The 26970-nt window shown below is 41.6% G+C and overlaps 1 protein-coding gene across 4 annotated transcripts in view; it reads right to left on the bottom strand.

Moving 5' to 3' along the window:
• agap1 (ArfGAP with GTPase domain, ankyrin repeat and PH domain 1) overlaps positions 1 to 26970 on the bottom strand; it is a 245778-nt gene that overhangs the window by 66586 nt on the left and 152222 nt on the right. For all 4 annotated transcript variants that reach the window (XM_041782109.1, XM_041782110.1, XM_041782111.1 and 1 more), the window contains 3 exons: positions 24482 to 24609; positions 22523 to 22678; positions 22147 to 22239 (listed from right to left, as the gene is read on the bottom strand). In XM_041782109.1, coding sequence (XP_041638043.1) covers positions 22147 to 22239; positions 22523 to 22678; positions 24482 to 24609 — 377 coding nt within the window. The remainder of the gene's footprint in view (positions 1 to 22146; positions 22240 to 22522; positions 22679 to 24481; positions 24610 to 26970) is intronic.

Genomic DNA, 26970 nt, shown 5'->3' with positions numbered 1-26970 from the left:
GACTTAATGAAATGTAATGTTATAAGACATGATGTAATGTTACATTACCAAACATGAGGTCAGGTGACTTAATGAAATGTAATGTTATAAGACATGATGTAATGTTACATTACCAAACATGAGGTCAGGTGACTTAATGAAATGTAATGTTATAAGACATGATGTAATGTTACATTACCAAACATGAGGTCAGGTGGCTTACTGAAATGTAATGTTATAAAACATGATGTAATGTTACATTACCAAACATGAGGTCAGGTGACTTAATGAAATGTAATGTTATAAGACATGATGGAATGTTACATTACCAAACATGAGGTCAGGTGACTTAATGAAATGTAATGTTATAAGACATGATGTAATGTTACATTACCAAACATGAGGTCAGGTGACTTAATGAAATGTAATGTAACATAACAAGCCGAGATATCATGTAATATAACATGTTCTAATGTATTGTTACATTATGACAGGTAACATAATAGGACATAACATAACTTCATGTAACGGACATGATGTCATGTACTTTAGGAAAATTATATGTAATTAACATAACCTGACAATGTAACACTAAATAATGAGACATGTCACTTAATGTAACATGATGTAAAGTTACTTTATGTCACATAATGAGCCATGACATTACATAACATGGTGAAACGTGGTGTAATATTATGTAACAAGATATGATGTAACGTAAAGTAACCTGACGAAATCTAACATAATATTACTAGACATGATGTGATGTATCGTAATGTTGTATTGCGTTGTACCATGTCCTGTCCTTCCTGGTTGTGCTGTATGGTATTAGCATGTATGATATCCCACCACATAACATTGTTTTATTAGATCATACTGTCACATTATAACGTGTGGGTCATCATATAACATCTGTGTTTATCGTAGCACAGGTCCTGCACTGTTATCTACAGACTGCTATCTCTTATTGCATTGATGTGCATATCCTATAATAGCAGACGGTAAAGGTTGGTCATACTGTTTCATATCGTAACATTCTGTATTGTTGAGGCGCTTCTATAGAAAACTAAAAGGCCCTTTTACTGAGTAACCATCCCAGAAAGTGGAGTGGAGCAGGCGTCCACATGAGGGATTAAAAGTGAAAGTAGGCGTCTAAAGGAGAAGGTCAGCGTGATGTTTGACTGATGTCTAAGTGGACGTGGATCTTCACTTCAGGCCTGGATTGAACTAAACTGAGGGGTGAGCCAATATTTCTCCCACTCCTCCGTCCAAACCTGGTATTTGGGGACGGAGACGTCAGCAAATTAATTTCGGCCATCCATCCTGAGGACGACAAGCGATCAGTTTGCTGGAGGGGAAGGCTAATTGAACGCCGCGTCGAAGCCCTCCTGATGGGTAATATCTTTCATTATTCACCTCCGCGGGCTGGCTGACACGCACACGTCGCCTCTTATTTTACCTTCAGGAGGGGGGGTGGCAGCCATGACAGCTCACAAGGTCTCCACATGGGAAAATAGATGTGTGGAGATAAATACATCCTCAGATAGACTCTCCCCCAGCCGCGCCCGCGTACTTCTCCGCCCCGTGAAGTATTGTGGGGTAGTGCTTAGGAAAAGGTCGGTAGCTCGGGGGGCGAGGAGATGAAGTCATTTGTTAGGCATCCGAAAACGACCGAGGGCATCGGGACGATTATTACAGATGTGGGCTCTTTAAAAACAAAGAGAAATAATCCTGTTTTAGACAAACAAGCAGGAAGAGGAGGATAAAAAACAGGAGATTTTTATCCACAGAGATGCGTGTATGGATCCTAAAACATCAGAGTGCCACGGACAAACTTTATAGCTTTAAGTCTTTGTCGCCCAAACAGAGTACGGCGGCGCACTGCTCAGGAAAAGGTCGTTAGCTTCAGGGGAAAAGATAAAGTCATAGACGAGGAATCAGAAAATGTCCTGGAGCTTTAACAGGATCTAGAAATGTTGGTCTATCTTTACAGGATAGAACTGAGAGGAGACTCTGACGGTAGAAAACCAGAGACTCCTCTCTGTTTCACACTCATAGCCTCCATAACACTAGGACTCTGTCCCAAAGAATTGTGGGTAACTTCTCAATATAAAGTTGAAAGCTTTCGGGGAAACAGGAAGTTGTCTACAGGAATCAGTCAACGCCAGAGAGCCTGACCAACAGGGAAAGAAAGAGTCAAAATTTGCCCCATTAGCCCATTTTTGCCACATTAAACCAAAAGTTGTCCCTTTGCTGCCACTCTGAAACCACGTTCGCTTCTTTCCACCTCCAAACCCTCGTTTACACTCCTGCTGTGTTTAACTCATCTTTGCCACTTTTTTACTCACTTTCAGGTATTTTTTGCCATTCTTTTGCCACCTTTACCCATTTTTAGATATTTTTTGCCAGTCGTTTTGCAACATTTTCCCATTTTTAGGTATTTTTTGCTTTTCTTTTGCCACCTTTACCCATTTTTAGGTATTGTTGCCATTCTTTTGCCACTATTTACCCTTTTTTAGGTAATTTTTGCTATTCTTTTGCCACCTTTACTGATTTTTATGTATTTTTGCCATTCTTTTGTCACTATTCACCCATTTTTAGATATATTTTGCCATTCTTTTTGCAACATTTACCCATTTTTAGGTATTTTTTTGCCATTCTTTTGCCACTATTTACCCATTTTTAGGTATTTTTGCCATTCTTTTGCCACTGTTTACCAATTTTAGGTATTTTTTGCCATTCTTTTGCCACTTTTTTACCCATTTTCAGGTATTTTTTGCCATTATTAGTTGATTTCTGATTTTTCACCCTCTTTTTACACCCTTTATGAACTCTTTTGCTCTACTTTTATTCCAGTCTCTCCAGTTTTAACCACTCTCCAACAGTCTGTCACCTCTAAAAACACAATGAAGCCCTTTTTTAATTGACTACCATCCCTTGTTGTCACATTTCTGCCACTTTAAACTAAGTTTGGTCCTTTTCTCAAACCCACTTTTAGCCCATTTTTGCATCATTTTGCAGTTATTGAATAATTTTTCCTCTGAAGTTGTCACAGTTTCCTCTGCTTTATTTTCTGGCAGCCTGTATTGTACTACAGTATTAAAAATAAAAATCCATGTTTTTATTATTTAGGTTAAAATAAAATAATCACAGATTAGCTTTACCATGGACCATGATTTTTACCCCCTTTATGAACGGCCCTGTGTCCCAGCAGCTTCAGCAAAGGTCGGCAGCTTTGAGCTGCAGATATGAAGTGGTTAATGGTGACTAAAAAGGTCAGAGGTCGTCACAGAGACTGATAACTGTTAGAGAAGAAAACAAAGATGCAGAGTTCACGTTAGAGCAGATTAAACAGGACGGATGTTTGAGAGGATATTTATGGGAAACTGGAGACATATACAGTCCAAAAAGCAGAAACTCCTGGGGACACGGAGCCGTCCTTCATCCTGATGCACTCCTCCGCCCCGGTGAAGTATTGTAGCGTAGCGCTTAAGAAAAGGTCGCTGGCTGGAGGGAAGCTAAAAGATGAAGTCATTCGTTAGACAACGCATCCGAATATGTTCACGGGCTCGTACCTGAGGGTCTCTGATTAAAGACCGCCGCAGTCACATGTCAGACATGCAGGAGGAGGGAATGTTTGATGGACCAGAGGAAAATCAAACTTCTTCTTTGGTTTTAGAGCTAAAGCCTTCAACAGGAGCAGAAAAAGGCTGAACATTCCTCATGATTCCTCCCTGAAAACAACAATTACCTTCCTTTGTGTGAGTCTGAGAGTCCAATGAAAGAAAGCAGAGATAAGGAGACTTTATTCCCCTCTGCTGATACGGACTAATCTACTCTCTAATCACTCAATCACCCCCTATTTTCCCTGAACAATGGACTCTCCCGGGCCCGCTGAAGGGCCTGACAGAGGAGATACAGGGGAGGAACTATCTGGGGATGAATCCTCCAGAGATCTCGATGGGTCCGCCGCCCTTTTGTTCTTCTCCGTCCCCCGAGAACCAGAGGCTAAATTAGAGGTGTCACCCCTGAGACGGCGCAGAGCGGGGTGACGGCTGGTGGGAGGGAGGCTGGACGCTGCCCGGTCTGATATCTGATCCGGTCTGAGCCGTGATCGCAGGTCATCCATCATCCTCTCAGACGGGGAGACTCGGCTGGTGTTCAGACTGACATCACAGAACCTCCCTGTTTTTACCAGTCTGAGACAGGATACAACCAGAATACCAAAAAAGCTGGGACACTGCGGTAAATGTAAACAAAAACATAAACATAACACATCAGACGTTGAAACCGAGACGTTTTACCCTTTCATGAAAAACATAAGCTTGTTCTGAATCTGACGGCATCTCAGAAAAGTAGGGACGGGGTCATGTTTACCACTGTGTAGCTTTCCCTCCTGATTCAACTCAATAAAAGCAGTCAGCTGTAGCTCAGAGTAGTGGTCAAAGCAGCTGTAAATACTGTTACTGTTCAATTACTGACAACTGTTAACAGCTCATTTCTTACAAATATGCTTTTTGCACATGTCTGATTTCATCCAGTACTTATCCTTTAGAAATATTGCTTGCAAAACCCTGATTCCAAAAAAGTTGGGAAGCTGTGTAAAATGTTAATAGAACATAATCAACATATCAGATGATAAAACAGATATTTTACCATTTCAGGAAAAATATCAGGTCATCTGGAATTTGATGGCAGCAACACATCTCAAAAAAGTTGGGACGGTGCACCAAAAGGCCAGAAAAGCAAACATCTGGAGGAGTATTTTACAACTAATTAGGTTAAACATCTCAGTAAATGACTGGGTATAAAAGGAGCATTTTAGAGAGGCAGAGTCTCTCAGATGAAAAGATGGGCAGAGGTTCACCAATCTGTAAAAACTGAGCACACTGTTTTCAGCGTGTCATGAATCGGTCCCTCGGAAAAAACATGATGGCGAAACATCAGAGACATTTATCCATATATTTTATTTTCTCTGTTGAAGGAGTAAATTCTGAATGTTGAAGAGTAACTGAAAAGTTACAGCTGCTTGTGACCACTACTCTGAGCCACAGAGAATCAACAGAGAAGGCTACGCATGACTAAGCATGACTCTGTCCCAACTTTTTTGAGATGCCATCAAATTCAAAATGGGCTAGTACTTTTCCTGAAATGATAAAATGTTTCAGTTTCAACATCTGAAATGTTTTTGTGTTCTATAGTGAATAAAACATGGGTTTATGAGATCATTGGTTTTATTTACATCTTACACAGTGTACCAGGTTTTTGGAAATGGGGTTTTAAAATCTAATTCTTTCCCGTTAGAAGAGGAGGTATATTCTAGAGATATTGAGTGACTATTCCCTGCTATGGTGTGGATTATTGAGGGTTTTATTCCTGAGTTTCTAATTCCTAAAGTTATCTCCTGCTTTTAACGGCACACAGGCAGACGACTGCTGGCGCTCTTCTTCGTCTTTAAAGGATCCTTTTTTCCGTGTCAAACTCGACCCGAGGGCGGCGAAGATGAAGACGGAGATTCAAGTTTGTCTCCTGGTGTCAAACGTTCAGCACAAACCGGAGGAAGAAACTGGAGCAGAGAAGAAACCCAGCGAGTGACATGAAGACAGACCCAGCATCCGTCTGCACGACAAGGTCGGCGTTGATGAGGCAAGGACGGCGAAGGGCAGGCCCGGGGGAGCAGGACGGCGAGCGGATCAAATAAAAGAGCAGAGAAGAAGAGGGGGGCTGAAGAGGAGCTGATTTATCTGATAAGAGTTCTGGGTAATTAATTAGAAAGTCAATTATCCAAACCTTACTTCAGCAGTCTCAATTCATTAGCGGATAAAAAGCCTCGCCCCTCGCTCGCCCCTGACCACCACCGAGAGAGAGACAGGAAGTGAAGAAGACACGAGTCGTCTTCCTCAGGTCACCGCCGGTCGCCGACGAGTTTACACAAACAAACGGAGAGACGGCGAGGAACAACAAAGCCGGCTCAGGGACGCTCCGAGCCACAAACATCTCCGTGGAGACGCGGCGCCGTAATGAGCGCGCTCTGTGATTGACGCCTGTGTTCCTTGTTTTAATTATTTCTCAAACTAAAGAGGAGAGACGGCCCTCCGTCGGCGCCTGCTCCGGCTCCCTGAAATCTCATTTCCAGGGGTTAGTGTGCATGACAAAAATGTCATCACGGCCAAAATGGCTCGGAGCAGTGACAACCTTTCCCAGGGAAATGATATTTTTCCAATCGGGCGGAAGGCGGATCGTGTCACCCTCGTTAAAGCCTTGATAGCAGGTCTTTAATATTCACCGTCTTAATTAGGGCCGCCGTTAATTTCATTAAATTCTTTGGCTGCTAAATGAAGCAGATTATGAGACATCTTTTATTGCGAAGCGTGAAATTACAGCCTGCCCGCTGCCAATGGCGGGGCGAAACTAATGAATTACAGGGTAAATAACACCCGAATTAACCATCCAATTTAACTCCTTACAAAGCGCCCGGCGCCGAGGGGGGACGAGTAGACTTGTCAAAACCACCCAGCCCCGCGCTCGTCTGCAACCCCGCGAGAGGCAATTACAACTCGACACTAATCAGCTCCAACAGGACGGAGAAGACGGCGGCGAGGAGAGGAAACGCTCATTTACAGTAGGAGGTCGTCTGATCCGAGGTCAGAGGATCGATAAATGGCTCCGACTGAAAACGCCAGAGTCCGAGTCGGTTCTCTACGCCGCAGTCATCAGTGAAGATCCACAAAAAGACCAGAGGAGCCTAAAAGTTTCAGAAAAGAAACCTGAGGAGATTCAACACAACAGCGTCCTCACAAATCCAACATTCTTTTACTTTGTTTGCATAATGTTGCTCCTGTTTCTCTTTTTAACATAAACAACCACTGCATTTGATCAAAGCTGCAAAATATGGACCAAGAATCAGATTCTGACTGGATGGAGATATACAACACCAAATACAAAAAAGTTGGGACGCTGTGTAAGATGTAAACAAACACAATGAGCAGCAAATTTACTCACATCTTTTTCACAATAGAACAGAAACAACATCTGATATGTTGTTTCTGTTCTACTGTGAATCAAATATGAGTTTATGAGGTTTGAAAATGATGGTTTTACTGACAGCTGTCCTAACGTTTTAGGACAATGACTCTTCTTATCTCCACATCTTCTGTGCAGCTTGGTTTCTGAACAGACAGGGGCGGTTTAAGATAGACCTTCCAGCTCTACTCTGTCCAGTCCTCTATACCAAGGGTTCTCAATGTGAGACACTGAGAGGGGGTCTCCAGATGCCTTTAAAAAATAAGAACATTTTTCAGTAACACTTTAGCCACTTTACACAATTCTGCCAAATTTTAAAACATTTTTGCAACTTAAAACCCATTTTTTTGTCAATTTTAAACCCTTTCGCCACTTCTAAACCACCCTCTGCCTATTGTTGGCTCTGTGGACACATTATTGCCACTATTAACCCCTTTTACCACTTTTTAAACCACATTTCATTATTTGATATATCCATTTTTGACCTAACTGCCTCCAGTAACCCTGTTTTGCCAGTTTACATCAATTTTCATCCCATTTGACCAAATTTCCAGAAATTTTTGCCACTTCAACACCATTTCAGCCACTTCTGAATCCCCTTTTACTACTTATTACACCAATTTTTTGCCATTTTGACAAATTTTTGCCATTTTTTGCTTATTTTTTGCCTCTTACCTAATTTTTTGGGGGCATTTTTAAACAATTTCTGCTACTTTTAAAATTTAATTTCGCCACCTTTCCCACCATTTTGCCATTATTTACCCATTTCAGCAATTTTTTTTAATGTATTTTAATTCTGTTTTTAACAAAATGATTTACATTTTTAAGAGGGCTTCTTACTACACAAATAAATTAAAATGTGTTTCTTTGATAAGAGTGGGTATTATTCAGGTTAAATATAAAATTCCACTGTTTCACTTTACAGTGGACCAGGATTTTGCTGGCCCCCATGTTCGCCGGGCCCCAGAAAGCTCTCCCATTTGTGCCCCTCATGGGCGGCCTTGTCTCCACATGACTGTTCTTGAATGTTCAAGGCTGTGTTCAACCACCTGCAGGTACAGTGGGGGTCCCCGGTCTCTGGCACCGTTATTTGGGGGGTCACAGGCTGAAAAGGCTGAGAACCCCTGCTCTATACAGGACTAGGGTTCAGATCTGCAGTCCCACTGAGGACGAGTCTTTGAGGGTCAGGTACGGTATGATCCATTCACACTGATTAAAAGGAGCCAGACTTGGGGGTCAGGTGCGCTCAGATCCCAGATCTCAGTCATTGTCAGTCTTAATGGTGTGGATAAATCAGCAGCATGTGGAAGAGTGTGTGGAAAACACCAGAACTAAAGAGAATGCGGACTTGCTTGCTTTGGCGGACTGTCCCTTTAAAGCCACACTGAGCATGTTTATGCTAATGAAGTCTCTGAGGAGCGTGTCTGCGTGTGAGGATGTCAAACAGGAAACATGTGGAGCTAAACCTCCCGCTAACACGCTTGCTGCCACATGAACCCACCGTGGAACCGCTCCTCTGCACCGGCAGCTGATTGGCTCTTTTTTTCTTCTTCTCTTGTCTTGAAGAGAGCGGATGCGTCCAGCTTTGTTTACAGAGGCTGTTGACGGCGCAGGGCTCCTCCGACATCTGCTGCACGCCGCTAATTAGCCGCTAATTACCGGAGAGAGAGAGAGAGAGAGCGGCCCGCTCCGTGTCTGTGGAGCGTCTGAGCGAGCGCCTTTGAAAACCAACAATCTAACAAATTAATTTCCTCCGACACAGCAGCCGAGCCGCTGGGACCGCACAGCCGACACGGAGACAGCTTGTTTTTTCTCTTCTAAAGCTTTATTGACTCTGTGAAGGCTGAACAAACACGCATAGACCACACACCTGAGACTAACAGACCCACTGACGGAGAGGAGCAGAGACACGCTCAGGGCTGAAAGAGTTCAACCCCTACATCCTGAACTCTATTCATGGTTTACAGGTTTAGAGCAGGGGGCCCATGGACCAACTGTAGCCCCTGGTCCTAAATCACACCTGTAGCTCCGCCCCCTTCTCCTCAAATCATGCTGATTGGTCTGCTGAAACTCTCATCCACACTTTCATCACATCAAGACTAGATTCCTGAAACAGCATCCTCTACAGCACATCCTTAACAGTCCCCAAAAAACTCCAGAGACACGAGAACTCCAGCACATCCAGAACTAAACTCCAGCTTATCCAGAACTAAACTCCAGCACATCCAGAACTAAACTCCAGCTTATCCAGAACTAAACTCCAGCACATCCAGAACTAAACTCCAGCTTATCCAGAACTAAACTCCAGCACATCCAGAACTAAACTCCAGCTTATCCAGAACTAAACTCCAGCACATCCAGAACTAAACTCCAGCTTATCCAGAACTGAACTCCAGCACATCCAGAACTAAACTCCAGCTTATCCAGAACTAAACTCCAGCACATCCAGAACTAAACTCCAGCTCATCCAGAACTAAACTCCAGCTTATCCAGAACTAAACTCCAGCTTATCCAGAACTAAACTCCAGCTCATCCAGAACTAAACTCCAGCTTATCCAGAACTAAACTCCAGCTTATCCAGAACTAAACTCCAGCTCATCCAGAACTAAACTCCAGCACATCCAGAACTAAACTCCAGAACTAAACTCCAGCTCATCCAGAACTAAACTCCAGCTTATCCAGAACTAAACTCCAGCTCATCCAGAACTAAACTCCAGCTCATCCAGAACTAAACTCCAGCACATCTAGAACTCAACTCCAGAACTAAACACCAGCACATACAGAACTAAACTCCAGCACATCCAGAACTAAACTCCAGAACTAAACTCCAGCTCATCCAGAACTAAACTCCAGAACTACCTCCAGAACTAAACTCCAGCACATCCAGAACCAAACTCCAGAACTAAACTTCAGAACTAAACTCCAGCACACCCAGAACTAAACTCCAGAACTAATCGCAGCACATTCAGAACTAAACTCCAGCTTATCCAGAACTGAACTCCAGCACATCCAGAACTAAACTCCAGCTTATCCAGAACTAAACTCCAGCTCATCCAGAACTAAACTCCAGCACATCCAGAACTAAACTCCAGCTTATCCAGAACTGAACTCCAGCTTATCCAGAACTAAACTCCAGCACATCCAGAACTAAACTCCAGAACTAAACTCCAGCACATCTAGAACTCAACTCCAGAACTAAACACCAGCACATACAGAACTAAACTCCAGAACTAAACTCCAGCTCATCCAGAACTAAACTCCAGAACTACCTCCAGAACTAAACTCCAGCACATCCAGAACTAAACTCCAGAACTAAACTTCAGAACTAAACTCCAGCACACCCAGAACTGAACTCCAGAACTAATCGCAGCACATTCAGAACTAAACTCCAGCACATCCAGAACTAAACTCCAGAACTAAACTTCAGAACTAAACTCCAGCACATCCAGAACTAAACTCCAGCGCATCCAGAACTAAACTCCAGCTCATCCAGAACTAAACTCCAGCTCATCCAGAACTAAACTCCAACTCATCCAGAACTGAACTCCAGAACTAAACCTCAGCTCATCCAGAACTAAACTCCAGAACTAAACTCCAGCTCATCCAGAACTAAACTCCAGAACTAAACTCCAGAACTAAACTCCAGAACTAAACTCTAGCTCATCCAGAACTAAACTCCAGAACTAAACTCCAGAACTAAACTCCAGAACTAAACTCCAGCTCATCCAGAAATAAACTCCAGAAATAAACTCCAGAACTAAACTCCAGCACATTCAGAACTAAACTCCAGAACTAAACTCCAGCTCATCCAGAACTAAACTCCAGAACTAAACTCCAGCACATCCAGAACTAAACTCCAGCACATCCAGAACTAAACTCCAGAACTAAACTCCAGCTCATCTAGAACTCAACTCCAGAACTAAACACTAGCACATACAGAACTAAACTCCAGCACATCCAGAACTAAACTCCAGAACTAAACTCCAGCTCATCCAGAACTAAACTCCAGAACTACCTCCAGAACTCAACTCCAGCACATCCAGAACTAAACTCCAGAACTAAACTTCAGAACTAAACTCCAGCACACCCAGAACTAAACTCCAGAACTAATCGCAGCACATTCAGAACTAAACTCCAGCACATCCAGAACTAAACTCCAGAACTAAACTTCAGAACTAAACTCCAGCACATCCAGAACTAAACTCCAGAACTAAACTCCAGCACATCCAGAACTAAACTCCAGAACTACCTCCAGAACTCAACTCCAGCACATCCAGAACTAAACTCCAGAACTAAACTTCAGAACTAAACTCCAGCACACCCAGAACTAAACTTCAGAACTAAACTCCAGCACATCCAGAACTAAACTCCAGAACTTATCGCAGCACATCCAGAACTGAACTCCAGCTCATCCAGAACTAAACTCCATCGCATCCAGAACTAAACTCCAGCTCATCCAGAACTAAACTCCAACTCATCCAGAACTGAACTCCAGAACTAAACCTCAGCTCATCCAGAACTAAACTCCAGAACTAAACTCCAGCTCATCCAGAACTAAACTCCAGAACTAAACTCTAGCTCATCCAGAACTAAACTCCAGAACTAAACTTCAGAACTAAACTCCAGAACTAAACTCTAGCTCATCCAGAAATAAACTCCAGAAATAAACTCCAGAACTAAACTCCAGCACATTCAGAACTAAACTCCAGAACTAAACTCCAGCTCATCCAGAACTAAACTCCAGAACTAAACTCCAGAACTAAACTCTAGCTCATCCAGAACTAAACTCCAGAACTAAACTCCAGAACTAAACTCCAGAACTAAACTCCAGCACATTCAGAACTAAACTCCAGAACTAAACTCCAGCACACCCAGAACTAAACTCCAGAACTAATCGCAGCACATTCAGAACTAAACTCCAGCACATCCAGAACTAAACTCCAGAACTAAACTTCAGAACTAAACTCCAGCACATCCAGAACTAAACTCCAGAACTTATCGCAGCACATCCAGAACTGAACTCCAGCTCATCCAGAACTAAACTCCATCGCATCCAGAACTAAACTCCAACTCATCCAGAACTGAACTCCAGAACTAAACCTCAGCTCATCCAGAACTAAACTCCAGAACTAAACTCTAGCTCATCCAGAACTAAACTCCAGAACTAAACTTCAGAACTAAACTCTAGCTCATCCAGAAATAAACTCCAGAAATAAACTCCAGAACTAAACTCCAGCACATTCAGAACTAAACTCCAGAACTAAACTCCAGAACTAAACTCTAGCTCATCCAGAACTAAACTCCAGAACTAAACTCCAGAACTAAACTCCAGCACATTCAGAACTAAACCCCAGAACTAAACTCCAGCATATCCAGAACTAATCGCAGCACATTCAGAACTAAACTCCAGCTCATCCAGAACTAAGCTCCAGCTCATCCAGAACTTAACTCCAGAACTAAACTCCAGCTCATCTAGAACCTAACTCCAGAACTAAACTCCTGCTCATCCAGAACTAAACTCCAGCACATCCAGAACTAAACTCCAGAACTAAACTCCAGCACACCCATAACTAAACTCCAGAACTAAACTCCAGCACATCCAGAACTAAACTCCAGCTCATCCAGGACTAAACTCCAGAACTAAACTCCAGAACTAAACTCCAGCACATCCAGAACTAAACTCCAGAACTAAACTCCAGCACACCCATAACTAAACTCCAGAACTAAACTCCAGCACATCCAGAACTAAACTCCAGCTCATCCAGGACTAAACTCCAGAACTAAACTCCAGAACTAAACTCCAGCACATCCAGAACTAAACTCCAGCACACTCCTCCTCACCCACAGCTGCTCCCTTGACCACATCATCCCCGTCCTTCAAAACTGCCACTCCCTGTCCCCCATCACATCCACTTCAATATCCTCCTTTTCCACACCCATAAAGCCCTGAACCAAAAAACTAACATGTAAATAAAATCCTAGAGTTTTATCATGAAATAATCTTAAGAAAGATTTCCTTAAAATCCTGGGCTTTAATCATCAAATAATTTCTAGAAAACTGTTCTTAAAATCCTGGGCTTTTATTGTGAAATAATTTCTAGAAAACTGTTCTTAAAATCCTGGGCTTTTATTGTGAAATATTTTCTAGAAAACTGTTCTTAAAATCCTGGGCTTTTATTGTGAAATAATTTCTAGAAAACTGTTCTTAAAATCCTGGGCTTTTATTGTGAAATAATTTCTAGAAAACTGTTCTTAAAATCCTGGGCTTTATTGTGAAATATTTTCTAGAAATCTGTTCTTAAAATCCTGGGCTTTTATTGTGAAATAATTTCTAGAAAACTGTTCTTAAAATCCTGGGCTTTTATTGTGAAAGAAAGATGTGGTTGGCCGTCCACACAGAGATGAAATGGTAAGCGTTTACAGATCTATTCACTCTGGGACCCGGTTTCTAAAAGTAGCGTCTATGGCCTCCCAAAACGCTGTTTCCGTGTAGATGAAACGCTGATGTGACCAAAAAAAAAAAAAATTGCATATACTCCTGAATTCGTCTCCGTGTGGGCGGGCCTTAATCTAAAGACTAAGACTGAGACTAAAAATTTTGGTTTTTTTCAAAATTAACACAATGTCTCCCACAAGCCCTCATCAGCTGACACAAGCTAATTCATCCCTAGCATGCTATTGGCTAATCATACCCATGCTGCCATGTTTAAGCTGCTACGCTTTCCTGGTCCCTCTGTAAGCCTCTATACAGCCCTCCTCCACCCCAGCTCCTCTCTACTCTGCCTCTGACTTTATCAGTGTCATAAAAGCTGATAAAGAAATACTAGAACTACTTCAGCTGAGTAGTTCTAGGTACTAGTTCTAACCCTCAACAGCCTACACACTTTATTTCATGTACTACTTAAACTGTCAGCGCTGTTCCTGCTACATGCTAACTGCTAAGCTTCTCTTGTGTACTTCCTGTGAATGGCCATGGGAGAGCTCAGACAGGAAGGCAGCGGCTCTAACTGAAGCTACAGTGGCCTCTAGTGGCTGGAGGATCATTACAGTTTCAAAGAGCACTATAGGTTCTAGATAGATTATTAGGCTGCTTTGACTAACTTTACTACACTTAACCCCAATTTCCATAGACAGCGTGCGCGCCACGGAACGCCAGCGAATCATACTGCAGAGCACTTCGCTCCCTCTCTAGTCTATCAGAGCATTTCCATAGCTGGCGCTCCAGACCAGCAGCGGCGTGTGCCTGGAGCGGCACTCCGCTCCACTTCGTTTCAGATACGCTGCAGGTCTATTTTCAGCGCCGGCCGCTGCCAAACCTCGTAAATTCACTGTCATTCAGAAAGCTCCTACCATGGAAGTCACAAGTGTAGAACTCCTGATCGTAAATCATCACTATACCAACATTACGTCTAAGTGGGTCACAGAGCTACAACGGCGCCATTGACAAGGAAAAGTTCACTTTTGGGGATATTTGGCCAAAGAATTTTACATAAAACTACAGATCCTTTAAGCAAACATTAACTTTTTAACTTCCTGATGTACTCACTCAATGGAGGAAGCAATGATATCATGGACTTATACTGGAAAGGATGATAAATTAACCCCAAAAGGTAAAATAGTCTGCTGGTAACATACTATTCCTGTGTGAACTTGCAGTTCTCCCGTGATCTCTTTTTGATGATCAGGGCTGCGCGCCGCGGCGCTGCACTCTAGGCTCGCTTCTAGCAGGCGAGGTTAGTCTCCTCCGGTCGGAGCAAACCTGCGGCGCTTCGGTGCACAGAACGCACGCTGTGTATGGCGTCAGAGGAAACAGACATGAGTCTGTATGTTCTCTGGTTAGATCATTAGACTGGTTTAGATTATTAGACTGGTTTAGATTATTAGACTGGTTTAACTAAATCTACTACACTAACAGATATGTGTCTGTATGTTCTCTGGTTTAGATTATTAGACTGGTTTAACTAACTCTACTACACTAACAGATATGTGTCTGTGTGTTCCCTGGTTTAGATTATTAGACTGGTTTAACTAAATCTACTACACTAACAGATATGTGTCTGTATGTTCTCTGGTTTAGATTATTAGACTGGTTTAACTAACTCTACTACACTAACAGATATGTGTCTGTGTGTTCTCTGGTTTAGATTATTAGACTGGTTTAGATTATTAGACTGGTTTAACTAAATCTACTACACTAACAGATATGTGTCTGTATGTTCTCTGGTTTAGATTATTAGACTGGTTTAACTAACTCTACTACACTAACAGATATGTGTCTGTGTGTTCCCTGGTTTAGATTATTAGACTGGTTTAGATCATTAGAATGGTTTAGATCATTAGACTGGTTTAGATCATTAGACTGGTTTAGATCATTAGAATGGTTTAGATCATTAGACTGGTTTAGATCATTAGACTGGTTTAGATCATTAGACTGGTTTAGATCATTAGAATGGTTTAGATCATTAGACTGGTTTAGATCATTAGACTGGTTTAGATCATTAGAATGGTTTAGATCATTAGACTGGTTTAGATCATTAGACTGGTTTAGATCATTAGACTGGTTAAACTATCTCTACTACACTAACAGATATGTGTCTGTGTATTCCCTGGTTTAGATCATTAGACTGGTTTAGATCATTAGACTGGTTTAACTATCTCTACTACACTAACAGATATGTGTCTGTGTGTTCCCTGGTTTAGATCATTAGACTGGTTTAGATCATTAGACTGGTTTAGATCATTAGACTGGTTTAGATTATTAGACTGGTTTAGATCATTAGACTGGTTTAGATCATTAGACTGGTTTAGATCATTAGACTGGTTTAACTATCTCTACTACACTAACAGATATGTGTCTGTGTGTTCCCTGGTTTAGATCATTAGACTGGTTTAGATCATTAGACTGGTTTAGATCATTAGACTGGTTTAGATTATTAGACTGGTTAAACTATCTCTACTACACTAACAGATATGTGTCTGTGTATTCCCTGGTTTAGATCATTAGACTGGTTTAGATCATTAGACTGGTTTAACTATCTCTACTACACTAACAGATATGTGTCTGTGTGTTCCCTGGTTTAGATCATTAGACTGGTTTAGATCATTAGACTGGTTTAGATCATTAGACTGGTTAAACTATCTCTACTACACTAACAGATATGTGTCTGTGTGTTCCCTGGTTTAGATCATTAGACTGGTTTAGATCATTAGACTGGTTTAGATCATTAGACTGGTTTAGATTATTAGACTGGTTTAGATCATTAGACTGGTTTAGATCATTAGACTGGTTTAGATCATTAGACTGGTTTAACTATCTCTACTACACTAACAGATATGTGTCTGTGTGTTCCCTGGTTTAGATCATTAGACTGGTTTAGATCATTAGACTGGTTTAGATCATTAGACTGGTTTAGATCATTAGACTGGTTTAGATTATTAGACTGGTTTAACTATCTCTACTACACTAACAGATATGTGTCTGTGTATTCCCTGGTTTAGATCATTAGACTGGTTTAGATCATTAGACTGGTTTAACTATCTCTACTACACTAACAGATATGTGTCTGTGTGTTCCCTGGTTTAGATCATTAGACTGGTTTAGATCATTAGACTGGTTTAGATTATTAGACTGGTTAAACTATCTCTACTACACTAACAGATATGTGTCTGTGTGTTCCCTGGTTTAGATCATTAGACTGGTTTAGATCATTAGACTGGTTTAGATTATTAGACTGGTTTAGATCATTAGACTGGTTTAGATCATTAGACTGGTTTAGATCATTAGACTGGTTTAGATCATTAGACTGGTTTAACTATCTCTACTACACTAACAGATATGTGTCTGTGTGTTCCCTGGTTAGATCAGAGGTTTTTAACTAATGATTCACTTTAAATGTGAACACCTCTGACCCCGGTTTCATAAATACTCTAATTTAATAGAGTCTGAGTCTTCCTCCATGTAAACAGTGATTTTAATCTGATTTTATATTTATTTTTCTTTTCACCTTCTCTCGTTTCTCTCTGAATTAAACGTCTGAACGGCGAGCTACACGGCAGCCCTGGCCTGGTCCCGCCCACACTCACGCATTAACACACTTATCCTATTATCAGAGAGCGTTTCCACACTAGTTATCTGTGTAGGAGAGAGTGTCGGTATGTGCGGCTCTGTGTCGGCTAATTGTCTCAGAGTGGAGGCCCCGCCCCCTCCTCATTACGGACGACAGAGTCCTCCATGTCCTGGCCTCCGCTCGTGTTCCTGTGGTTTTAATGAGCGTCGGACTCTCTTAACGAAGGCGTTCTCTTTCAGCAAACGGCGAGCTGAACCGCCGTCACCTCGAGTGGTGGAGCTGAGAGACGTTTAATGAGATCAGGACCAAACGAGTCTTCACAGACCTGCAGGTAAATGATGCTCAGGTACGAGGGGAGAAGAAGAGGAGAGCAGGGAGTAGGCCTCCTGCTCCCTGGCAGGTAGGATCCCTAATGTAGCATAAAAACATGTAGAGAGGAGCTGAGACGAGCCTGAACCACATGAAGGAAATGCTTCTTTATCATACCAATGCTACATTAACATTTAAAGAATTAGGAGCATTCAAGGAAAAAAGCAGAAAACAAACGCTGCCTAACACTAAACAGTATCTGGTTAAGATGCCATTATTACAGTTAAAGGGTACGGTTGGTCTATCTGATGAAAAACTGTGAATGAAGAGGATTTTAAACCACCTTAAGCTCTCATCACAGCATCCCAAACCCAGACTGAAGACGTCTAAAGGATCAGTGGAAGCTGACTGTGCGCTGGTGTGTTGTGGTGAGAAACGTGACGCCGCTAATCTCTCTGGCAGGTGTCGCCCTCCGTTAGGTCGTCAGTCTGGCCGGCTCTCGCCTCAGAGGTCCGGCGTTCATCAGGGTTAATTTAATGATGGATGATTGTGAGGATGATGGTGGTGTGGGCAGAAGGGTAGCTTTAATTTATTATAATTATGGATCATTCATTTTGGACTTTAATTTCACAGTTATTTACAGAAAAATCCTGGGCTTTTATTATGAAAAATAAACAATTTAAATCCCAGACTTTTATTATGAAACAATCTTAAAAAAAAAAAACAACAACTTAAATCCTGGGCTTTTATTATGAAACAATCTCTAGAAAAAAAAACTTAAATCAAAGACTTTGACTTATGACTTATGAAATAAACTCTCAAAAAAACCCAAAACCTTAAATCCTATACTTTTATTATGAAACAATCTTAAAAAAAAACATCAACTAAAATTCTGTGCTTTTATTATGAAATAATCTCTAGAAAAAAAAAAATTAAATACTGGGCTTTTATTGTGAAATAATCTTTACAAGGATTTCCTGAAGTCCTAGACTTTTACTGTGAAAAAATCTCTAGAAAAACTTCCTTAGGATCCTAGACTTTTATTCGGAAATCATTTAAAATCCATTACACCACAGGGTTTTAATTTGAAATAAGAGAATAACATCCTTTAAACCTACAGTTTGTTTGAAATTATGAATAGTAAAGCTTCATTTTTCATCACAGGGTTTAATTTTGAAATTTTCTTTGGTCAAACTTCCTTAATATTCCAGACTTTTATTATGAAATTATCATCAGACAAATTTCCTTAATATCACAGGGTTTTACTTTTTAAATAAGAGTAAAATGTCGTTTAAGGCAAGGGTTTTATTTTGAAATTATGTAGTAAAACTCAACTTTATTATGAAATTATAATCCATTAAACCTATTTAAAATAAAACTTCCTTCGAACCTTGGCTTTTGTTTTGAAATTATTGTCAGTAAAATTTCTTTATATTCCAGAGTTTCAAATGAAACTGTCTGCAGTAAACTCCATTTATATCACAGGCTTTTATTTTGAAATTGTATTCTGTAAAACTTCCTCACAATCCCAGGCTTTTATCATAAAAATATTTAGTTAAACTTCCTTCATACCCCAGGCTTTAATGTGAAATTTTATTTTGAAATTATTTACAGTAAAGATTTCCTTTAAACCCAGTCTTTTATTCTGAAATTATTCACAGTAAAACTTCCTTTATACCCCAGGCTTTAATGTGAAATTTTATTTTGAAATTATTTACAGTAAAGATTTCTGTTAACCCAGTCTTTTATTCTGAAATTATTCACAGTAAAACTTCCTTTATAGCCCAGGCTTTAATGTGAAATTTTATTTTGAAATTATTTACAGTAAAGATTTCTGTTAACCCAGTCTTTTATTCTGAAATTATTCACAGTAAAACTTCCTTTATACCCCAGGCTTTAATGTGAAAGCCTAAACAGGAGACCTGGGCTTTGGTCCTGGTCTGGTTGCTGATGTAGCGGCTCTGTAACCCGTCCAGACTTGTTATCAGCCGTAACCCTCTCTAGAGGACCTGATCAAGCTCTGAGATGACCGTCAGAGTGGTCGGCTGAGCCGTGGCGTTTCTCAGGGTTCTAGACGTCGGCGTGGGTTCATGTCGGAGGTGACACAGACGCCGTTAAAAGAGTGTGAACATGCAGCTAATGGGCCACACACTGAAGTAAAACGAGTGCAAATGGAGCGCTAATGGGGAAAGGTATCTGCACCCTGAGCGTCAAGTGTCTTCAGTCTAGGTTCAGTGTAATTAGGGAGCAGGTCTGAGCCCAGCCCGGCGTGAGGAGGAGCGGGGGGGGGGGGCGAGAGCGACCACAGGGAACCATCAAATCAATTAACGTCCACTTCCCAAAAAAAATTCACACAACAGGAGGAAGCTGTGCCTCACAGCGCTGCCGCTTCTGCTCTAGTCTGCTCCGTCTGTGTGCCGTGTCATGCCAGGATAACTGCACGTCGGACTGTGTTAGCCTGATCTCATCAGCTGAGAGGGAAAGACGCCTCTGAGAGCAGGTTCTCCATGGTTCCTGGACCACAACGAGCTGTTTCTACGGCTGATCCAGGTTTCTTTAAACCTACACGTTACATTAACAGTAGAGTACTACAGTAGACTGAATAATCTGTCTCTGCCAGATAAAGGCCATCATCAGGGTTCATTCAGAATGATGTGAAGATTATCTGCTGTCCTTTCTAGAAGAATAAAGCATTATTCTAAATGATGTCATAAAGGCTGTGAGGGACAGAAATAAGCCACACCCACTCCCTCCTTCCTACTGTCCCTCATCAGCCACAACATCCTCCAGCCTATGCTGCTTTTAGATGTGATTATCAGCCACACTGTCAGAACCACTCAAGGTGGACAGACCAGGAGCTATCTGAGGGAGAAACCAGGACAGAAGCAGGGGAAAGGGGGGAGCTTTCTGTGGGCCCATGGAGGTCAGCGAAATCCTGATCCGTCGTTTAGTTAAGCTGTGATAACCTGAATTACAATCACTTTTCTGGGAGCAACAAAAGTGGATTTAATAGTGTAGTATAATAAAGTATTTTTAAGATGTAATGTGGCAAGAACGGGTGGAAAAAGTGGTTAAAATGGGTGGGAGTTAATAAATATTGGCAAAAATGGGTTAAAAGTGGGGAGAAAGTGTTAAAAAAGGCAAAAAACACGGTAAAATTGAGTTAATCTTGGGAAAATTTGACAAAAATGGGTTAAAACAGGCAAACAAGGTGTAGAAGTAGCCAATAAAGTCAATAAACCGGGTTATTAGCGGTAAGACGATTGGCCAAATTGGGTTTAAGTGGCCAAATTTGGCAAAAATGGGTTTAAAGTGGCAAGTTTGATTTCCAAAAAGGGGTGAAAATGGGTTAAAAGTGTCTAAAAGCTGTCTAAAGTGGAAAAAAGCTGGAAATGGGTTTATCAGTGGCAAAATTGGGCTACAAGTGGCAAGAATGGTTTGAAAAATTAGCAACAATTTGAATAACTGGTCCAAAAGGGGTCATAAAATTAGGTTTTAGTGGCAAAAAGTTGCAAGAATAGACGGAAAAAATTGGTGAAATTGTGTAAAAAATGACAGAAAATTGGCAAAAATCTGTTGAAACTGATAAACTGATAATAAGGTGTGGCTCTGAGGAAAAACTGTTGGGAAACAGTGATGAAGACGATTTTTTTTTCTAAACTTTCCATCTAATTCTGGGAAGAATGATCATGGTCAACAGCACTACATTTCCCACAATCCTTGAGTGTTACAGCCACATCTCTGATTGGCTAAGGGCTGCTACTGAGCACATTTTGAACAAACGTCGCTTTTATTGTGGTCAAATGTGAAGATGAGGACTTGAACTGGAAAACTAAATACACAGATAAACACTAATGTGAAAAACGGTTGGTTACTCTTTGAAGAAATAAAAAATAAAGCTGTCAGTAAACGGAGGACAAAACCATCCTGACACGTTTGAAATGACCCGTCTCCAACAATCATCTAATGGTGAGCGTTTCTGCGCTCCAGCCGACACTCAAACCAAATTAACGACCAGACTCCGCCTGCTGGGCTCCACCGCTGTATTACCACCACAGAAGAAGAAGAAAACGGTGTGTTTGAGGCTGCTGGGAGCCGACAGGATCGTCACACGATGAGGTCGATGTTCAGCTGTAATTACGGTCTGCTGTTCAGTGGCGGCGCGGCAGGTCTTCACTTAAACCGAGACCTTAAACACAAACAGCACCCTCTCTCTCTCTCTCTGAGTTAGTGTCTCTCGCCCTCTCTCTCTCTTCATTAGGAGATTACAGACCAGGCCGCGGCGGCGACACAAAAGGCCGTGATTAGTGCTGGCTAATTGCCTGATTTAGTTGTCAGTGTCACCAACGCCGCTGCGACACGAGGGGAGCGTGTTTGGAACAAATTAGGAGCCGATTCAGGAGCTCACAGCAGGGATGAGTGTTCCTCTCTCTGCTCGCCCTCCCCTTCATCCTCGGCTTCCTCTTCTTTATTCCTCTAAAACGCTGCTGTCGACGCTCCCATCAAAGAGCGCCGGAGGAAGAAAGGAGCGTTTTTGAGAGGAAGACGAGAGGCTCAAAGCGGGAGAAGAAGTGGACGATCAGAGGGAGAGGAGGGGGAGAAGAAAGAGTGTGAAATCCGTCCCTCTTCAGCTCCTAATGATCTGGTTGGAGGACCCGGGAGAGCCCCTCGCTCTAATTGATGTTAAGTGTGTGATTTCTCTGTTAATCAAGGCCGACGAATCAAACACAGAGACAGAGAGGAGGGGGGGAGACAGGAAGAGTCTCACCTGTTTGATGGGGATGGCTCGCCCGCTGCCGATGCTGTCGGCTCGAGCCTCCAGGCCCTTCTTGTCCTTGTCCGTCTCGTTGGCCTTCCTCGACTGTGGACCAGACGGAGAGAAGACGCCATTATTCACAGAAACAAACTCACGGTAGCACGTAGGGATGGAAGCTAGGGCTGATTAACTGTCCTGATCACGAGTATCTCGCCGTACATGAGCGTTAAAACTTAAGACGCGTCAGAGACCAGATAATAAAGAGTGAAAGAGCGGCTGATTGTATCAGGTAACTCTGCTCTCTGCTCTGTTCTTAGAGATTTATGTTGTTGAATAAAATAAGATAATATAAATCAAACAGACGTGTTGTGTGCGTGTTTCTACTCACGGTGAAGAGGTTGGAGCGGCGTTTGGACTGCTTCCTGACAGGCGTGGGTGTGTTGGTCGTCTGTGGGACGTCGATGCGGAGCTCCTTCTGGCTCGTGCTTGGCGTGGACGGAACCGATGACGAGTAGTCGCTCAGACTCCCGCCGCCGTTACTTGTCTGCGCAGAAAACATAAAACATACGTCTTTAAAAACAAAGATGACAGGAGAACACACCATAAATATCAGAGAGGCTGAAAGGCTCTTACCAGCAGGTGGTGCTGTGACTGGTATTTAATGTTTGCACATAGATATGTTAAGATGGTTACCACAATCAAACACGGACAGTTTGAGCTACTTTTCATCCTGCATGTTTGAATAACAGCAACTTCCTGTGTCATGGCGATACACAGATCTTTGAGGAGCCAGAAGAACCAAACCCCTTAAGATTTGTGCAAGAGTCAAATAACTTTTTATCTCGGGTATTTTTCAGCCCTGCACACAGTTTTACATGGTTTTAGGCAGATTTTGCTGAGGTTGTTAAACCCAGATTGAGGCCTGGGAATGTCCACTTTTAAACCATCTTTAAGAAAAATTAACTTCCTGCTTTTGGCTCGAAGAGATTCAGCCACACCATCAAGTATAGAAATAAAAAACTGCAAGCTCAGACTCTCACATGAGCAAATGGCACTGTAAATCTATTTTATTGATTCATATTTAACCCTGTACAGTAACTTCTTGTTACACGGTGAGACATATAATCTAACATGGCAGACTTCCTGTTAATTTGGCTCAAAGATTCTTATCCACACCCACCACAAAGTCCTGTGTTGATCTTCTTATTGTCCCACCTGGCCTTGGGTGGTTCTCTGTATTTGTGGCAGTACAGGTGTTTTAAGCCCCTGAAAAAGACTGCTCCCTGTTTCATGGCAAATAATGCCACAGCAATAGATTTAGTCACAGACTTGTAAGCGCCACATGACAGCATGAGGGGGTGACTCAAGGATGTTAAAACACATTTTAAGAGAGATTTGGGAAACCTGGAAGGAATCGCTTGAACTTTTGTAGTAAAAGCTACTTCCTGTGCCATGGCGAGACACCAGTCTTTGAGGAGATGCCTCAGTTTTGTAAACAAGCTGATTAATTTATTTTTTGTCACAAAAGAGCCAAGAAGAAGCCCTGGAAGCAGCTTCTTCATTCCACTGTTTTCAACAAAAATTAAAACTACTAGACTTCCTTTGACAAAATAAAGCTCATAAATGATGAGATTTTGATGAGATCTTTACCATTTTATAAATATCTAATTTGTGTTTTATAAATTTGAATTTTAATCATGTGTTTCTGGAAGCTTCCGCAGCAGGTAAAAACTTCCTCTGTGTCTCTGGCGTCCCATCAGCGTGATCGGTGAGCGCAGGGTGAGGCGGCACACTCGACAGTAATCACTGAGAGCTAAAGATGCAGCGAGGGCCGTTTGGAGGAGGCGGCGGAAAGATAAACACGGCTCTCTGGGGACACGGCGTTGCAGCTCGCACACGCTGAGCGATGGCTTTTTAATGAGAAATCAATGACGGAGTGAAGGATGAGGATCGAAGGGCTTAACGGCCTGAAGCTCCAGAGACACAGAGAGAGAGAGTCAGTGAGTTATACCGTCGCATATCAGACGACGGGAGTTTATAACCACTCATCACAGAGGATTTCTACGTCTTATTGTGCTCAAAGCTGCAGACGTCTGAGGGTTATAATCAGACTTTAAAAAGAAAAATAATACGGACAATTTTGAAGGAACTTCAACCAAATCTAACAGTCTCCATGAAGGCAAGAAGTTGAGAAGAAAGATCCAGAAAGACCAAACACCCTTGGGGAACTAAGAGCAACATTTTGTGTAAAGATACATCTTTGTTCATTCTGTGTGTATGTGCTGATACTGGAAGCATGCTGGTATTATCATGCACCCCTAGTAACTTGGAGTGGGCGTGGTCTGACCTGGCTGATGTGGACGGCGGACACCTGTGTGGCGCACACAGACGAGTGACTCGGTGAGTTGGGGAGCGACTTGCATGGCCCGATGGAAAGCTGCTGCTTCTTCCTGGTCGCCACAATCTTCTGAGCGACTGAAAGACAAAAACAGACAAAGACAAACATGAGTAAAAAACACTGAATATTACACATTAACCCTGTTCACGTGTTTCCATTCTGAACATGCTAAGGACACACTGATTCATTATTGAGACAATAAATGTTGTGGTGCACTGGTTAGACTGGAATGACAACTGGGGGCAGAGACTGACCTGCATGCAAGGCCAGGATGGAAAATTTAATAAGCCTTGATGACATCATGTTTCTAAAGCCTTTTAAGTCTTCAAAAGATGATGTGATCACAGGCAGAGGAAGAAATGTTTAATTAACTCTAAAGAATGACATCATCATTGGCAGAGGATGGAATGTTTAATTAACTTTAAAGAATGACATCATCACAGGCAGAGGACAGAATGTTTAATTAACTTTAAAGAGTGACATCATCACAGACAGAGGATGGGATGTTTAATTAACTTTGAAGAATGACATCATCACAGGCAGAGGACAGAATGTTTAATTAACTTTAAAGAGTGACATCATCACAGACAGAGGATGGGATGTTTAATTAACTTTGAAGAATGACATCATCACAGGCAGAGGACAGAATGTTTAATTAACTTTAAAGAATAACATCATCATTGGCAGAGGATGGAATGTTCAATTAACTTTAAAGAATAACATTATCATTGGCAAAGGATGGAATGTTTAATTAACTATGAAGAGTGACGTCATCATAGGCGGCGGATGGAATGTTTAATTAACTTTAAAGAATGACGGTTCAATGAGCCAACTCCTTTTATGAATGACAGGAAACAGTTTCCTTTCATTTATTTCTGTATTTTGAGATATACAGACAGAGATTACAAACATTAGAGTTTTACTTTACAGAAAAAAGTTATTTCTTTTCTAAAATTCTCAGTTTTGTTCTTAGTTTCAAGTAGCACCTGTTGAATGACTCTTATATTTTATTTTGTTAGATTACATTCAAAGCACTGAAAGCCCAGAATACGAGTAAAGAAAAAACTTTGAAACCTAACAGAAAACAAACTTTACATCAACTTGTCATAATTCGAAAACTTTCAGTGGTTAAGAAAAGTTCCTGTCTATAAAGTGATGTGTAAATGAATACAGTCTTACTCTGCATAATTAAAGCTATTTCTTAATTTCCAGTTTTGTCTCTTTTCTCTAGAATAAATAAATCATCCTCTGGAGAGTTTTTATTTTTAATCCCTCTGAGTTTCTTCTTCTTGCTGTGTTGCTGCCCTTGGCTCGGCCTGGTGTCACCTGGAGGTAAATGTTTACGACTCACTCCTCATTAACGAAGCCGGGGGCTTTAACGAGCCCAATTAAAACAATGAGACATGTGAAGCCGGCCGGTGTTTATTGGAACAGAGATAATGGAGTCACTAAAGTCTGAACTCTCTGCTGACTCCACTCAAACACCACCACATTATCTCTGTCGCCGTTTCCACACGCCTCCGTTTGATTGTAACCTCCTTATTTATATCAGAGAGCTAATGCTAACAGGCTAACGCACACGTGAGCACGTTGGCGTACCTGGCAGGTTGTATTTTACCTTAAGTGTTAAAGAACAGTTATGATAAGGCTGTGTTAAATATTTAATCTGTTTAACTTTATCCATCAATCTCAGTTCTGCTCCGAGGAGCCGCCGTCTCCTCTAATGGACACGTCTCCCCTCTGATCAGATTTATGATGGGGCCGAGCCAGCGGGGGAGGCAGAGCGAGGAGGGGAGCTGACTCTGCAGTGTGTCACTCTTTAAAGTCAAACATTAAAGCTTTACATGGCTGCAGGTATCAGCTTCATATTTACACTGATCACTTTATTAGGTATACCCGTGTAATCGCTCATTAATGCAAGTATCTGATCAGCCAATCACGGGTCAGGAATCAATGCACAAAGGCAAGTAGTCATGGTCAAGATAATGTGCAATATACCAACAATATCTCCCTTATGTTGACAATCCTTTGTTGGCAACTTTTGGTAAAATCCAAAAGTTACGAAATATGGCCTTCTATTTGGCAAAAATGGTGGACACAAAAAAAATCCAAGCATCTCCAGCCTCAACAACTTTCCATCATCTGCCTGTGATGATGTCACTCTTTAAATATAATTAAACATTCCTTCCTCTGCCTGTGATGATGTCGTTCTTCAAAGTTAATTAAAAATTCCATCCTCTGCCTGTGATGTCATTCTTCAAAGTTAATTAAACATTCTGTCCTTTGCCTGTGATGTCATTCTTCAAAGTGAATTAAACATTCCATCGTCTGCCTGTGATGATGTCATTCTTCAAAGTTAATTAAACATTCCGTCCTCTGCCTGTGATGTCATTCTTCAAAGTGAATTAAACATTCCGTCCTCTGCCTGTGATGTCATT

This window comes from Cheilinus undulatus, linkage group 24, assembly GCF_018320785.1.
Source record: "Cheilinus undulatus linkage group 24, ASM1832078v1, whole genome shotgun sequence".
NCBI classification, from domain to species: Eukaryota; Metazoa; Chordata; class Actinopteri; order Labriformes; family Labridae; genus Cheilinus; species Cheilinus undulatus.
The sequence above is the reverse complement of the archived record's forward strand: the minus strand, read 5'-3'. Positions and strand labels throughout refer to the sequence as shown.